At 42.7% G+C, this 15,570-nt stretch overlaps 1 protein-coding gene across 3 annotated transcripts; it reads right to left on the minus strand.

Annotated features, from left to right (window-relative positions):
• Window positions 1-2,248: 2,248 nt before the first annotated feature.
• Window positions 2,249-14,536, minus strand: LOC128886381 (uncharacterized). 3 transcript variants are annotated; one of them, XM_054141212.1, is made up of 9 exons: window positions 14,151-14,536; window positions 12,262-12,404; window positions 12,028-12,159; window positions 11,283-11,363; window positions 10,620-10,847; window positions 9,744-9,947; window positions 9,475-9,666; window positions 7,630-8,858; window positions 2,249-6,785 (listed from the first exon to the last, which is right to left on the minus strand). In XM_054141212.1, the coding sequence occupies exons 2-9, from the start codon at window positions 12,280-12,282 to the stop codon at window positions 6,188-6,190; spliced, it is 2,685 nt and encodes an 894-aa protein (XP_053997187.1). In that variant the 5' UTR covers window positions 12,283-12,404; window positions 14,151-14,536; the 3' UTR covers window positions 2,249-6,187. The 3 variants fall into 3 exon arrangements, with proteins under 3 accessions (XP_053997187.1, XP_053997186.1, XP_053997188.1); XM_054141211.1 differs by having other exon boundaries at window positions 9,475-9,669; window positions 14,151-14,534; XM_054141213.1 differs by lacking the exons at window positions 11,283-11,363; window positions 12,028-12,159; window positions 12,262-12,404; window positions 14,151-14,536 and having other exon boundaries at window positions 9,475-9,669; window positions 10,555-10,754.
• Between the last annotated feature and the right edge of the window lie 1,034 nt (window positions 14,537-15,570).

A 15,570-nucleotide genomic window follows, 5' to 3' on the forward strand; every position in this document is an offset into this window, starting at 1 on the left:
ACGTATCGCATACAAACGCGTGTCCAATTATCGCATAGTAATAGACAATTCGCCCTATAATAACAATTTTACTTAGAAGAGCACTTTTCTGAGACGGCATGGGTTTTTTTGTTCTTAATATTGCACGGCAACGAGGATTCCGTTGTACGTCGAGGCTTTAGATACATTGCGTGAATAATTTGCAAGAACACTAAGCGATAACAGCAAAATTCCTGCTGGCGTGCAATTTTTTTTGCAATAGCCAAATGTTTACAATCATTTTTATCTGTAATTAATCGATCGAAAATTTGTAACAAAGTGGAATTCAAATCGACATCGAAATTACATCAATTTAGCACTATACCCGTTTTCGTTTATAAACGTTCTTCAAACTTTCAAGTTTAGATCGTCGATCTTTTATTCACGTATTTGACACTGAAATTTTCGATAAATTCTTAAAATCTAAATTCAAATTCTATGGGGACTACTTACGGATCGATGATTTTTCGAATGATACTGGCTCGAGTGGTTCCTCAGAAGAGACACTTTCGAAATAAACATACGATACACGGCTAGTCAATGCTTATTCAGTTTAATCGAAACTCTAATATTTCAAATACCCTTGATACGATTTAATCTCTACAATCAATTAATTTAATTCTAGATTCGATTATATCGTTTCATAGTTCGAAATGAATTCAAAGGAGATGTTCAAATTAAATTCGAATGTTTGATGTTAGTCGTTGTTTTGCTTACGTTAGTACAACTGCCATTACGGAAAGTGTCCCTTTGCGATCGGCGTCCGTTAGATTTATCTATCAAAAGTTCTATTATTACGCAGATAAAAAAAGTTGCCATACGTTATTCGTTTTACACGTAAAACTTAAGTAATCGCGCGTGTTATCCTGAGATGCTTAACACTTAAACGGTTATCGTGAGTATCGTGTTTATGGTATCACATGCTTTCGTCGCTCGTCGCTCAGCAAATTCGCAAACGTCTACGTCTATGCGGCGGCTCAGCTACGTTGTCTATGTGTACTGTCGTATTTGAATTTGGCGCGGAAAATCACCTGCGATTCTCGTTACGACGCCGCTTGTTAGAAAAGTGTAGCTTCGAAATGCGAATGTGCGTACGTTCTGAGTTTGCGGGTGGAAAACTGGTTCCCGATTTCTGTTTAAAAGAGGAATATCGTGGATTTGGTGGAGAATACTGCTGCTCGACGAGAAATTTGATGACTGCGCAGAGAATTTCATCGCTTTCTTCGTGATTGGCACACAAGGGTGAGCACAGTTTGAATACTTGACGTGCACGTTCGTTGCATACTTTTTTTTTTACCTTGATTTAGAAAAGATGCTGGACAAGTTTCAGACTTTCCGAGTGTTACTTTCGATTTTATGCGTACGTGAATTAATTGGAACATTATTTATGATTTTCTTTGGTAATAAAAGAGATCGAAATCGAACGAGTTGAATTGTTGCTCTTGTCGAGAGCGAGAGATGGGGAAAATGACTCTTTTAACACGTACACACATATGCACATTTTTACTTACTATACATAAGGATTATCGTGGTACAATTAAGATTCGTAATTTTTTACCCTTGTAACGGGTCGTAATAAATGGATATATTTTACTTTGAAAAAGGCTGAATTACGATGGTTAGTGGAGGGAGAGCTATCTGCATAAATCTATACGTTTATCGATAGTCATTCGTATTTGCGATTCTCAGTAAATACCAAAGTCCTACACTTAGGGAACCTATTCAACTTGGAATTTAGTTCTTTTGGTCGTAGAATTACGTAGAATTAATTTGTAATTCAAATCTTTTCAGGAAGCTCATCAAAATTTGCTAATAACCTTGTCCAGTTTTATTAAAAAATAGCAACACGCAGAGACGAAAAGGCGGTTACTTCTTTCTTTTAAACAATGCATTTCATTTCATTTTTCATTGTGCCAAGTGCTACATTAGAAATCCATTTTTTAACTTATCCTCCCTTAACCCTTCAACATTTTTCGAACTAAACATTCGAAACATATCCACTTATAGATTAAACCTGATCACCCTGTAGATATCCATAAATTTTTAGACGTGTAAACCAGGAATTGGCACTGTAGAATCATAGTGTCGGGATCTTCGTCACTGGTGCTACCGTCAGGTGGGTAGCAGGGCTGTACCACGAGTAGAAAGGGCCCCGAGACCATAATTCCTTTACAGTGTCGATTCCTGATGTAGAATACAGGGTGTCCCAAAAATGTTGTAACACCTTGAAACAACTTTTTCCTTAGCGAAAATATTGTCCGAGGTTTCGTTAAGGAGATATTAAGAGAAAACCCCGACCAATCAGAGCGCGCATATGCCGGTGGGCGGCCCGCGATATCGTAGACTATGCGCTCTGATTGGTCGAGGTTTTCTCTTAATATCTCCTTAACGAAGCCTCGGACAATATTTTCGCTAAGGAAAAAGTTGTTTCAAATCACCTCCCGAACCACCCCTTTCAAGGTGTTATAACATTTTTGGAACACCTTGTGTAGACCAAGACCTCCTCGCGAGAGTTAAATCTCAACCATACCACGACCGCAAACATCATCAGCGTAATATTCTCTATCAATGATTATCACGATCAACAATTGGCATCGATACACATATTCCGAGTATATGAAAAATATTTCCCTAAAAGCATAACGGTGCGTTTGTTGTCTCCGTAGTAATATATAATAAATATATATATGTAATAGTAGTATACGTATATTTATGTATATATCGTCTAATAATACAAAGTTCTCGAAATCACGAGAGACCGGTAAAAACGATCGGAATACGATTTTTACGCGTACGAATCTGTCGTCTCGGTTAGATCTTCGCGCTAGCAAACAGTGTAGACAAAAATATATGTTGTATATTTTCGTATCTGTGCACGGACAAGCGAAGACTTTCAATCGTATTCGGCGCGGATTCCCATTTAATTCAATATTTTTCGCTTACTGTGTAAAATCTATGTTTCCTGCTTGCGCTTGAGCGAGCGTTTTATTTTTATTTTTGTAAATCCCTTCGTACAAATTGACGCTGCGATCATTCGATGCTTTTGTTACTTTTTAACGATATTAACCCTCGACTAGCAGGGTCAAGGTGGACAAATTTCGTTTAAATTACATCTTCGAATTATAATTGTTCATTGAACGAAGCGCGAAGAAATTTCAAATTGTCAATAGTTTCTTGAAAATTTTGCAATTCGTCGTTCTTCCTACTTCTTTTCTTGCGATTATATTGACCTGAAGCCTGAAGGACATCGTCGAGGGTTAACACGCTTCACTATGGAGAATCGTTGAGTAATTTGGTCGAATTTCATGAAAATTACTCGGTGAATTCGTGAAAGCCGCGAGAAATTAATTCGCCATGGAAAAATCTCGGTTAATTAACCAATTGTTCCGAGACGTTATTGAAATTCCCCCCATTCGATTCTACCAATAGAACTATATACGCCCAAATTCGCTTGGTAACTCATTCAAATTGACTTCGGATCAACTATTGACGAATTACGGAACAATAGAAGGTAATTAGTGTTTACCCGAAGAACATGTAGCGCTGCAAGCATAAAATTGTTTGAAAGCCCACGATCGCGGCTGTGTGTGTGTGTGTGTGTGCAAGGTATTGCATGAGATCGTTAATTATCCGATGAAAAGGGTTTCGAGGCACGACACGACAAAGAAAACGTTGCGTTATACGATTCGACGATATTTAAAGTTAGTTAGAAGGTAAACGAAGAATATCAAATATCTATCGTTGAATATGAACTCTATATTTACATTTCGAATTCAAAACTCCCATGAATTCGAGAAATGAAGAAGACCTTGCTCGAGAGAAAACTTTTTGTATGAATTTGCGCTACTTAAACAACAGAGAGAAAGGGGAGCAATTAAATCTTAAGTTATCCACTTGACACGTTGACTGTCACGCTAAATGCCAATCTAAAAACTGTCCCATATTTCGTTGCTGCGACCTTTCGACTCTCCGGGAGAAGTCACTTGTATCAGAGACATGCACAACATTGGTTCAAACAGTTTACCTTTTGTAATTTACGAGTCGAATAGCCAGGAACAAAATGCATGACTCTGGTATGGGTAGTTTGTTCTTTAAAGTCCCCAGGTATAGTCGCTGTTAGGGATCTTGAGAAGTCACAAACCGAAACAGCAGCTATTACTTTATTGGCACAAGTAACTGATCCCTAGGACGACAAGGATGTCACGGCTCTAAAGATACATGCCCACGTTGCACCTCGGGACCCCAACACTAAATATGATTCGTTACGAGTACCTGGGGTTTTTCCAAACTGGAAACAAAAACTCTTGACGATGACTGGTTGAAACGAAAAAGTTTTATGATAATCGATTCATCCACTACAGAATTATGTGCAAAGATACATAAGAAGAATAAAGTTATTGAACTATGAACCTCCTAATTCTGATATCGTACGGTCCCGAACGAAAAGTTTAGCTTTATCCTTGTCTAAAAAGGTGTCAGATTACTAATTGCGGTCGACTTAAGATGTAAAGATCGATTTCCGACCGACTTTACGACACGAGATCCCTTCCAGCGACAGTACTTTCAAAAGCAGCCGATACCTAGTATTTTAAACCTACTCTATCTTCACCGTGAATACTAGAACGGTGAAAACCCCGTGGAAATGATTTCAACCTGCAAATCCTAGGTCACCACGTGCTTTCTCTCCTTAGTGTCACCTCGAAACCCTTCAGCCATCAGGGAGTGAAGCTTAGATGCTATACGATGTGCGCGTAATTGACGCCGAATCAATTGCTCGCGTGAAATTTCATCCGCAATCGAACGAAACCGAGTCTGAGGTACAATGGACTCTTTAGAGAGTCAACATCCCTAAACGGGGCACACGATAATTTCCATTGGCAACATCGATAGCGTCTCAGACGCTCGTACTCTCTCCGTCCGGTAACGGATGATTCTAAACGACAATTTACCGTTGGGATGAGCGATTGTGCAGCTGGCAGATGGATCAATTAGTCAAGTTTGTTTGGCGAAGCGCTCTTCTTAATTGCAGACTCTGGCGATGTGCCAGGACAGGGGAAGGAAACTTCAACTGGACTCAAGGCTACTTATGGCCTTGACTTAGACACTGGGATATGGAGGACTATATGAACCGTTCAATGCACAAATCGATTAACTCAACTTTTTGAAAAATCTGGAATTTAAGTGTCAAAGCATTTGGTATAGCCGTAACTTTTTATATTTCATCGTATTTCTTAGGCTGATCGCACACGAGCGCAACCGATCAGTTTCGAACCATTCTGAAACTAGTTGCATGCGACCATGGATTCAATTCTTCAGTAGGTAAAACAAAGAGCGCAAACGGTTTGCAACACTAATTTCAAATCGGTTGCGCCGTGTGCGATTGGCCTTAACCTTTTGTTTTATGGAGCTAATCGATTTGTGCACCGAACGGCTCATATGTAGGGTCCTAGATCGAGGCCAGGAGAAAAATGGACTTTTTATTGGACTCGTTCGACTCATAAGGCTACCTGTGTGGCCTTGCATTAGACACTGGAGTATGGAGAACGATCGTTATGGAGCTACCGAGCTACTAGTGGACTCACTATGTAAATCTACCCAGCAGGCCTTGCCTCAGGGTTATTCAGAAGTCTATTGAAGGCTTCAACGAGGACACGATGGAGAAGGTATCCTATCGGACGTGTCTTAGGTGCCCTCAGAGCATCTACCATTGTCAGAGACATCAACCAAGAGTAGTACTCTCGTCACCAAACAATCCTAATCAACTACTTCACTTCAAGGATATTGGGAAGTCTACCGAAGATTTCACGAGGACACGATGGAGTAGGTATCCTACTAAAGATATCCTAAGTGTCCTCACAGCATCTACCATTGTCAGAAGCATCAGCCAAGGGTAGTATTCTCGTCACCAAACAATTCTGACCAACTACTTCACCTATCAGCTCCCCAAGTACTCACCGCTACAGCAATCAAAAGACATCAGTGCTTCTATGGCTCATTCCTACCGTCGAAATGTACGCGTTAAGCAAAAGGCGGCACGTTCAGCGAGGCAATAGCCCCGCTCGATGCTAGTGATTCGTATTTACGCCGTATGTACAGATTCTTGAACCGTGAAAATCGTAAGGACGGATATTTACAATTACGTTAGACTGGGTCCGTGAGCGTCCCTTCGTTATAACGAGGTCTCCATGTTCAGGTTTGGCCATTTGCTGTTCTCAGCTCGGTAGTCCTCGACCCTGCCCGTGAAGCTTCGACGTAGACCGGACTCGTTTCGTGCAGGCTTCGTTCGTCTCTCGGTCAGCGAACGAGTCAGCTCTCTGGTGGGCGACTTGGAAGAGCTTTCGGAGACGCGATCGACGATCGGCGGATCGGGGAACTTCCCGTTGCAAGTGGAGCCTTCGTAAGGAGGAAAGGAGTTGCCGTGTTGGTAGACGTGGGAGGACGTCTGGCTCTTGGCGAAGTCGATGCCGTCCACGGCGTCCATGGACGCTGAGAACGCGTAGGGATAGGAATGCTGACGATCGGGTGGACATGAGAAAGAGGATGGGTGAGAAGTGTCCGAGTAACGTTGTCTGCGGGACTCCTGGAAGCGACGTCGTGACACTTTTCGATCGCAGGTCAAGGATCGTCCGAGCTGGGTCAGCACTGTGTGGCTCGGTGATTCTTCTGTGGGGGTGGAATCGACCACTTGTCTGGTACGGATCACGTCCTTGCCTCCGAACGGATCCCCAGGACAGACTTCCTGAATTGGACTGGCGAAGATCAGGGTCCTGTGGACGGGATTCTATTTTTAACGTTAAACCTACCACGATCGTCTTCAAACTTTTCTATACAGTTCTCATATTCGGTATATGAATTATATACAATTGTTTCATGCGTTATTCAATTTAATTTCTAGTCAAATATTTTTGCATTTCATTGAAAAAAGTATCTATAAGGCCAATCGCACACGGCGCAACCGATTTGAAATTAGTGTTGCAAACCGTTTGCGCTCTTTATTTTACCTACTCCACTATCTTTGTTTTACCTAGATCCATGGTCGCATGCAACTAGTTTCAGAGTGGTTTGAAACTGGTTCGGTTGCGCCGTGTGCGATCGGCCTAAGTGATTTGTTTCGTCACGGTGGAAATAGTTACGCATAAACGTCGATAGATTTAGTGTTAACGCAATTTCTTCTGGACCCTTCGTAGTTCTACAAGGGTAGCATACTGTTTCCTTTAAAAACCTTATTATAACTTCCAATCATTGTTTTTTCGATACTTTGGTAAGAAATCAAACAGTACACCTGATCTTAAATCAGTATCTTAACACATTGTTGACCGGCAATTTTACACAGAAGCGACGTCATGACACCTGCTATTATTTCGTAATTGAATGTGATATAAACTACCGAGTGATGCGAACCTAAATACCGAGTAAAGTATATTCTATTATTAAAGAAGAATAAAAAACCGACAGGACTAAACCCGATGAGCAAAGCTATTGTAGTATTCTATATCGCCTTGGGTTTCATAAATTGAAACAGATAATGCAAGTGCCGATGCGAATTTACTCGTTTCCTGGTTAGCAATGTGTTAAATCACTATCTTAAAAGAATCGTTAAATGTTACTCACCTGTTACTCTCGCGTTTAGAGCCTGCAGGATCCTCGTTCTGGTCAGTGGACAAACACTTCAGCAATTGCTTCTTCCTCCTACCAAGCGCGCTGTCTAAGCTCTCTCTGGATCGCGAGAACAAGTTAGATCTTCCCCCACTCGTCGATGGATAAGCAGCCGAGCAACCCTCGTGGTACGACGCCCTGGCCCCGCAGCGATCCTCCATGTCCCCATCCTCTCGATTAGACATGTTCTGAAGCTCCTTCGCGGTGATCAGAGTGTACCTACGTTTGTTCTGCTTGAGAATCGACTTGAGACAGAAGTAGGTCTTTGAATTCGGTAGAGTGCAAGTCTCATCAGACATTGGATTCGCGATCACTCTGCTTCGACTAACGGTTCTCTTGGGTATGGCGCCTCTGCTTACATCGACGGTCTCTCTGGACCTCGAATCATCCAGGGAGCACAGGGAGAACCTGAATTCCTTCACAGGAACGTTCACCGTGTTCTGACAAGGCTCCCTCGCCCTGTCATCGCTATTCAGCTCTTCCTCTTGATCGTTCTCCAAGATATTCCACAAACTCTGTCCGTTCAATCGAAGGAACCTCGTGTCGCCTTCCATCAGCTCCGATCGACATCTGAGATTCGGCTCGGAAACGTCCCTCGGGATGATTCCTCTTCTAACGCTCCTAATCGCTTCCATAGAACTGGTAACGGGCTCCACTCTGTTGGATTCGTTCTCCAACTGCGCCTCAACCAAGAACTTCCCACAACTTCCGCACCTTCCTGTCTCTGTTTGACTGACAGACGTACAGGGTTGGTAGATATCGATAGTTGTTTCTATCAACGGTTGTCTGGTGGCGTCGATCGACTGTTCATCCTGTCTGGAAAACTCCTCTGGTGTCCTCGTTTCGGTCGTGGAGGAGTGACAAGGACATGAACATTCGTGAGACGTGTCATATCGACGATTAGAGTCCTCGCTGATAAAACTGACGTCCTCGTTCGCGGTGTAGCCTTGCTCTGCTCGCTGATAGAGCAACGCCTCGGAGTAACTCGGCACCATTTCCGTTATGGTCTCTTCCTGAGATTCGGGTGGTCGTTGGTCGGGCACTGGATCCATCAGGAGAGCCTCGCTGTAACTGGGCGCCAGCATGTACGATCCAGCTTGGTTGATGGTTTGCTGGCTCATGGACGCGTGGATCGGCTCGCTTCCGCTTGGAGTGTCGTAGTTGATGCCGAACAGCTTCGTGATCTGTCGATACGTTTGTTTGGTTTGTTAAAAGAGAGGTGGTTTTGATGATATTTGGTTGAGTAAGGACGTGGGATACTTGGATCGATCTGGGCTGAATCGATCTGTTTCTTGAATCACATCAATGATTACAGTGGCGGGCAAAATCGTAAAATCGCAAATACGATTACGATTGTAATCGCATCTTTCCGAGTTGTGATTACGAATACGATTACGACCGTATTTTTAAAGGTTTACAGCCATTGAAATTCCTTACCTCAAAACCGACTTCAGATTCGTGTTCCTCACCCCAAAAAACTTAGAAAACCATACATTCGTCGAAATCAAAACTGAAAAATTTTCAATTAAAATTCGTCCCCATTGACCAGAGCCTAGATAGGGTAACTTTTTAACAATTTTTTATTTTGACGAAAGCATGGTTTTCTAAGTTTTTTAATGTAAGGAACACGAATCTGATGTCGGTTTTGAGATAAAAAATTTCTATGGCTGAAAACTTCTAAGAATACGATTACAATCGTATTCGTATTTGCGATTTTACGATTTTGCCCATTACTGAATGATTACAGAATAAATGTCGATCACAAAAGTATAGAATACTTCTTCTTCTCATCCTTCTTACCTGATAGTCAGCATACTGCGTCTTGTATTCGATAATCACCCTCAGGGGCCAGCTGAGCAACAAAGCACTGAGGCACCAGTACACGTATCGATTCGTGAACCATGGGTTCCCAAGGACAGCCACCAGGGTCGTTGGGTTGGGATTGTATCCAAGATCGAGGCCCTCCCTCATCTCCATATAGTCGTCCCTCAGCTCCTTTAAAGGGTAATATTTCCATCGATCGATTTAACGATCAACCGTAGAGATTGCTTTAGGGAAATCTGTCGTACTTGCTCGGCGAAGAAACGTGACCTAGCGTCCTCGAACTCCGTCGCTGATCTCATGTTGGAGAACGCGAACCCTTTGGTGAGATTGATCTTCGTTATGGGCACTTTCGGGTCCAGGATCAGGTCCTTGCTGATATCCTTCACGCCGCAGTAGTCGTAGTAGTAGAAGGACGTCGCGGCGTGGGTGTTTATTCGCTCGTAGTATACCTGGAGAACGGACACCGTCAGGAAGGGAGGTAGATCGAGGAAAGATGGGCCATTGAGGGGGGGAAAGATCGTGGTTGTTAGCGATAGTAGTTGGAAAATAATAGAACAATTTAGTTTAGATGGTAGTGAAAGTTGGAAATAATTTTCACTGGTTTCTGCTTGTTTCTGTTTGAGGTAAGATCAATTATCCTGTCGAATTCCTCCGTTTACTTCCTCGATCGATGACTTGGGTCCTCGCGAGAGTATCTACTTATCGCAATCGATAGCTAGTATTGGTAACGAAGGTTTTCGATCTTCGAGGAGGTCATCAAACAACTCGAGTTATCAAGAACAGTTACTTTGTATATAGTCTTCAACTAAAATTATAGAAGCGGAGGGGTTACCAAACGTTATCAAACGAAATAGAGTATTTTAAATGTGACGAAAAAAATATGATCCTATTATTAATATTAGAAATAGAAATATTCAGGAAAGGGTTTATGTGGTCCCTTCTGAAAGCACAGATTTCAAGTCTTCCATCTGGCGAGAAAAAAGAACTAGCTTTGTTGAAGGGAATGGTCCATCTGTCCTCTAGATCGTTCAGGCTCGCGCGAAGTCGACGATTTACCATCCCGCGATTTCCTTTCGTCCGGATTACGAGATATGCGTTGCACGTTGCGCGCTATGCGTTACCTGCGTCGTAGTGTAATTGTCTCCGTTTCTGTACCGGGTAATTTGTCGTTTTCTGCGCACGTAGTGGTAGGAGACGGCCTTCCACCAAATCGTCGGCTGGGCGGACTTCAGCAACAACAGCTTCGATAACACGCTATCTTGACTCTCCGCGTGTAACAGATCGATTCTAATAGGCGAGTGATAACACTCCACGAGGTAAACCAGATACAGCATTCCCATGAATGCCACCTGAAAGATGAGCGATTTCGCGATTGTCGTTTACTAGTTTCGTCGTTTCGATATTTTGCGCTACAGTAGTAATATTTCTGTTTGGAGATTTAATTTCTGATCATTATGAAAGTGGATCTAGTGAAGTAGGAGATCTTAACACTTTATCTACCGAGCTATTTAGAAACAGACTTTAATTAAAAAAAGAATTTTCTACAGTATCATATGCCAATCTAGGCTGACAATAATTCCTCCATACTGTTACTGGGTACATTGAAAGCCAAGTCTGTTTCCAAACACTAAACATTTTAAGTAGACAACCATCAACACGGTAAATAAATTCGAATAGCTAAATACTGCAATTAAAAAGCCTAAAAATAGGCTTCCGGTAAATAAAGTGTTAAAATCTTTCGTCATGGTATACATTTTTTAGTGTTTATGCCGTGGGATACTTACGGGGATGTAAATGTATCCATCATCGCAGGGAGACACTAGTCTCGTGCCTCTAATCGGGAACCTCATAAAGTTTATTTCGATCTACAAAAGAAATTCTGCTTTTGATCAAATTGCTTACGTTGACTCTTAGAAATGATCGTTTCGATTTCCATCGTTTCGAAAATTTTCATGATTTCCAGGTTGAAATGAAGAATTTAACGTAGTCTGACACGAGCGTACGTTTAATCATCAGTTTCAAATGTTAGTTTAAAATAAGCTTGCAGGTATATACGCGAATTGATCCAATTAGTATCTTGAGATGACTGCGCTGGTTCAGAGTTATGGTCAGTTTACTTAGCATGGCTAAATATCGAAAACTTCGTGAAACTTTAACAAATCCTTCCGCTCGAAGGAACTAACTAATAAAACGTTCCTCCTCATCTTCTATTCTGTCAATGAAAAACTAAGTATCTTGGCAATTTCTCAATGCATCGAAGATAACTCAAACTGAATAAAATCTGAATAAAATACTCGATCCTACTCGACGCGAGTGAATTTTAAATACATAATAGCTAAAAATACCACACACTTGAAACACGCCTGCAACGAATATGCATCGATAGCAAAAGCACCGCTGGATCTATTTTCTCCCACGCAAGGAAATCAAGCAACCGATATGAGCAGCATCACTGCATATTTGAATTTTTTTAAACAACTCGATATGATTCGAACGCGAATTCCGTAATGCAGAGAAAAAACGACGTACCTTGGCAACATTCGCGCATTTACACCACGTCACTGCGGCGAGGCATCCGTATATTAACACCGAAAGTATCAAGCACTTGCAATTCGGTTCCTTTTGCAAAGCTCCGCAAACAGTTTGAGCGACTGGTCGCTGCTGTGGACACAGTGCCGCGTAGAATTAAACACAATTGTTCTCAAAGCAATAGAATAGTGGTCGTAAATATTTTCGTTTTCAAACGTTTTTGCGATGACGTACTTCCTCGTTTTCTCGATTCATCGTTGAACGTTACTGAGCCTCTTCTGGGAACGTTTGAACGTTTGTCTGGGGTCAGAACGCGAGCTTTTCCATTTCACGGATGTTCCTTCGTTTCCTTCATCTTCCGGGCATCGACCTTTGTGCTGCGATCGTAAGAATTTAATTACGATATTTGCTTTGACCACGAGGGAAAGCCGAGGGGGACGTTGACTTTCGAACGCGACGAACCGTAAACTACCCTTGGTAATTAAAGGAATTACATCGCATTGTGTACGGAGATAAAAATCCCCGCGGTGTTGCAGCAATTAAAACTTTTTCATCCTTCGAGGTCTATACACGGTCGACGAAATAAAAATAGTAACGCGCATTTACTACTTCGCTTTTTTATGAGTAACATCTACCCTTTTAATTCGTGAGATCTTTATTTTGAGAAAACGAATGTTTTGGCGTATAAAAATATATCTTCGTTTGGAATAGTTCACGGATTTCACGACCTAATATCCACAACTGTTTAACCAGAAAAGACTAGCACAGCGGCATCTAATATATAGTAAACATAACTTCACGTTTCGCAACGTTCAACGAATTTCCATTTCAACATTCTCCACGCTCTTCGAGCGTCTCTCAAGCATCGTTGTCCCGAGCTGTTTAAACACGCAAACTCCGCTACACATTCGCGCTAACACCCCACGGAGATCTCGAATCGACGCGATTAAACGATTCCAATCGATCCACGTGCCGGCGTAAACTTTCAACCCTTCTATCGCACAGGGCTCGAGTCGCCGGGGTCTGGTTTACTGAGCGATAAAACGAGCCAATTTCAGGAACGTGTGTTTTGTACACAAATGCAAAGTTTACGCAGAGAAGCCTTACATTGAAACCGGGTAAAGTGTGTAGGAGTACTTCATGTTCTTCAAAACAAAGGAAAACATTCTTAATTTATACGAACGTGGCTATGGCTGGTACTCGAACTATTTACAAAATTGAAAACGCGAGACAATGGCGACTTTCGGAGGATGGAAGGAAAAAGAGAAACGTTTGAAACAGGTATGAAAAATATTGAGTCGATTACTCGATAACCTCTAGAGATTTTCATTGGATGAAGTTTATTTCACCTTTTAATTAATGGCCGAGTGATCATTCAGCAGAGAAGCTAGAAGTCCCCATAAAAAGGAATGTATCATGCGCAAACCTGACAGAATTCCCTCGGTGACCTTTACAGGAATTCTTTCTCCTGAGTCTCGATCGAACGCATTATGCAATACAGGATCGAGTTATACTGTCTGACCCGTATTTTCTCCGAAAAGCTACAGTTTAAATCTCCGAATACTGCCATAAATTTGTAAGGATGTAAGCTTTCGAGGTCTTAAAGCATGCAGTGCCGAAGGTCTTCGGAGAAGGGTTCAGGTTCTTAAAAGAAACCCTTGCAATATTGCAAGTAACTTTCCTCTTGGAACTTAAACTTTAGGAAAACAAGTTTACTTAACGAATAAGCGGATGATTCACCAAGACCAGAACCCTACCTTAAGACACTTTCACAATCGAACATGGATAAAACGATATCATTACCAAACCGACGGTCAGTTAAACCTTAAAATAAAAACTGCGAGATAGCAAGATCAAGATCTCGAATTTCTCTAGAATGCAATGGATAAAAACCTCGTTGTTTCGTTCAAACAAACCAGAACCGAGGGCTAACAATGTTTGTCCAGCTGTCGCCAGCTCAAAGGTTAACCATCACACGCGAGGCACACTCGAAGGCGGCATTGTTCGCGTCCTCGTCCGCGGCGAATCGTTCATCCCCCAAGGCGAGGAATAAAATCGATCCGGAGGGTACGACGAAGGGACAACCCCGATCATTGTCGAGTAACGGCGTCTACTTATCGTACTTCGCGGGCCTTTCGTCTGGTACGGCTTCCTGCACGCGTCCTCTGGCATTCTCGTCTCTCATCTCACCCCCGACGAATCCTGTGTTCGATTAAAAATCAGGCAGGACGAAATCGTGAGCCTCGAGGCACGTTCTCCCCGATCGAAACGTATCGCGAACGCACGAGTTCGATCCGTGTTAATTGAACGCGATTCGAACGGGCTAAGCGGAAGTCGAGGACGCACCGTCGCTAGCGCGAACGTCCCCCGCGTTCTGACGCGCCCCACTCGCCGTACTTTCGGCTGGATCCACCCCGAAGCTACCCCACGGGCTAACTGACACCGTCGATATACCGTATACGCGGACGCGGCATCTCTACTGACGTCCACGAACGGCGACGACGACGTCGGCGTCGCTACTCCCGGCGTCGGCGCCCTTCGCGACTCCGTCCACCGCGGCTGCGCTCGTTTCCGCGTTCCTGCGTCCTCGAGTGGCCCGGCTTTGTCCTCGCACGCCCATTCATCCTGTACCACCAGGACCGCGATCGAGACGCGTATTCTTCGACGCCAGGCTACACTTGTAGCGGAAGATTAAAAACTCAGGGCTGTCGCGAGCTCTGCATTATGATTTTGGGTTTAGAATACTATTATACGTAAACAATCTTCATCATCGTTGATGGGACAGGAATTAAAAAGCCTACGACCCCTGGCCAGTATACTGTTAACGAATCTATGCGTTATCTACATTTTCGTATTCATGGGAATTAGAATAGCATTCACCTGCATCGTTTCAACTACGTGCGAACGTGTCCCACTGTTCATCAAAATAATAATTAACGACGCGATGTGAAACCTATAAACTATCACTAGAACTGCGATTGAAACGCGTATTCTTCGACGTCAGGTTCCACTTTTAGGGGAAGATTAAAAACTCGGAGCTGTCGCGAGCTCTGCATTATAATTTTAGGGTCTTATTATACGTAAACAATCTTCGTTATCGTTGATGGGACAGGAATTAAAAAGCCTACGACCCCTGGCCAATATACTGTTAACGAATCTATGCGTTATCTAAATTTTCGTATCCATGGGAATTTAAACAGCATTCATTGTTTCAACTACGTACGAACGCGCCACACTGTTCATTAAAATAATAATTAACGACGCGATGCGAAACCTATACACTGTGTAAACCTATAGAGAAGGCGTGAATGATGAAAATTACGGTGGCGGGCGTCACTCGCTCCTTTCAGGAAAATGTAAAAGCTCCCGGGATTAAATTTTATTACACGACGCTTGGGGACGCGAACACGTTTCTCACTTTGTTATCCGCGGGAATATCTACGGCGCCTGGAGGAATGAGATCATAAAACGGGCGCGACACCCGAGCCAACCGAACCATATCAGGTATTAATTTCGCAATCTTCGCGTTTATGGATTGTCAGC

Source organism: Hylaeus anthracinus, unplaced genomic scaffold (assembly GCF_026225885.1).
Source record: "Hylaeus anthracinus isolate JK02 unplaced genomic scaffold, UHH_iyHylAnth1.0_haploid 11982, whole genome shotgun sequence".
Classification (NCBI taxonomy): Eukaryota; Metazoa; Arthropoda; class Insecta; order Hymenoptera; family Colletidae; genus Hylaeus; species Hylaeus anthracinus.

What these genes read in the sequence shown, in the direction of transcription:
- LOC128886381 (XM_054141211.1), bottom strand. Translation starts at nt 12,282, where the DNA reads ATGAATCGAGAAAACGAGGAA. An exon ending in AATGCGCGAATGTTGCCAAG is followed by an intron (nt 11,364 to 12,027) that starts GTACGTCGTTTT and finishes TTTCTTTTGTAG; the next exon opens with ATCGAAATAAACTTTATGAG. An exon ending in ATGGATACATTTACATCCCC is followed by an intron (nt 10,848 to 11,282) that starts GTAAGTATCCCA and finishes CTCATCTTTCAG; the next exon opens with GTGGCATTCATGGGAATGCT.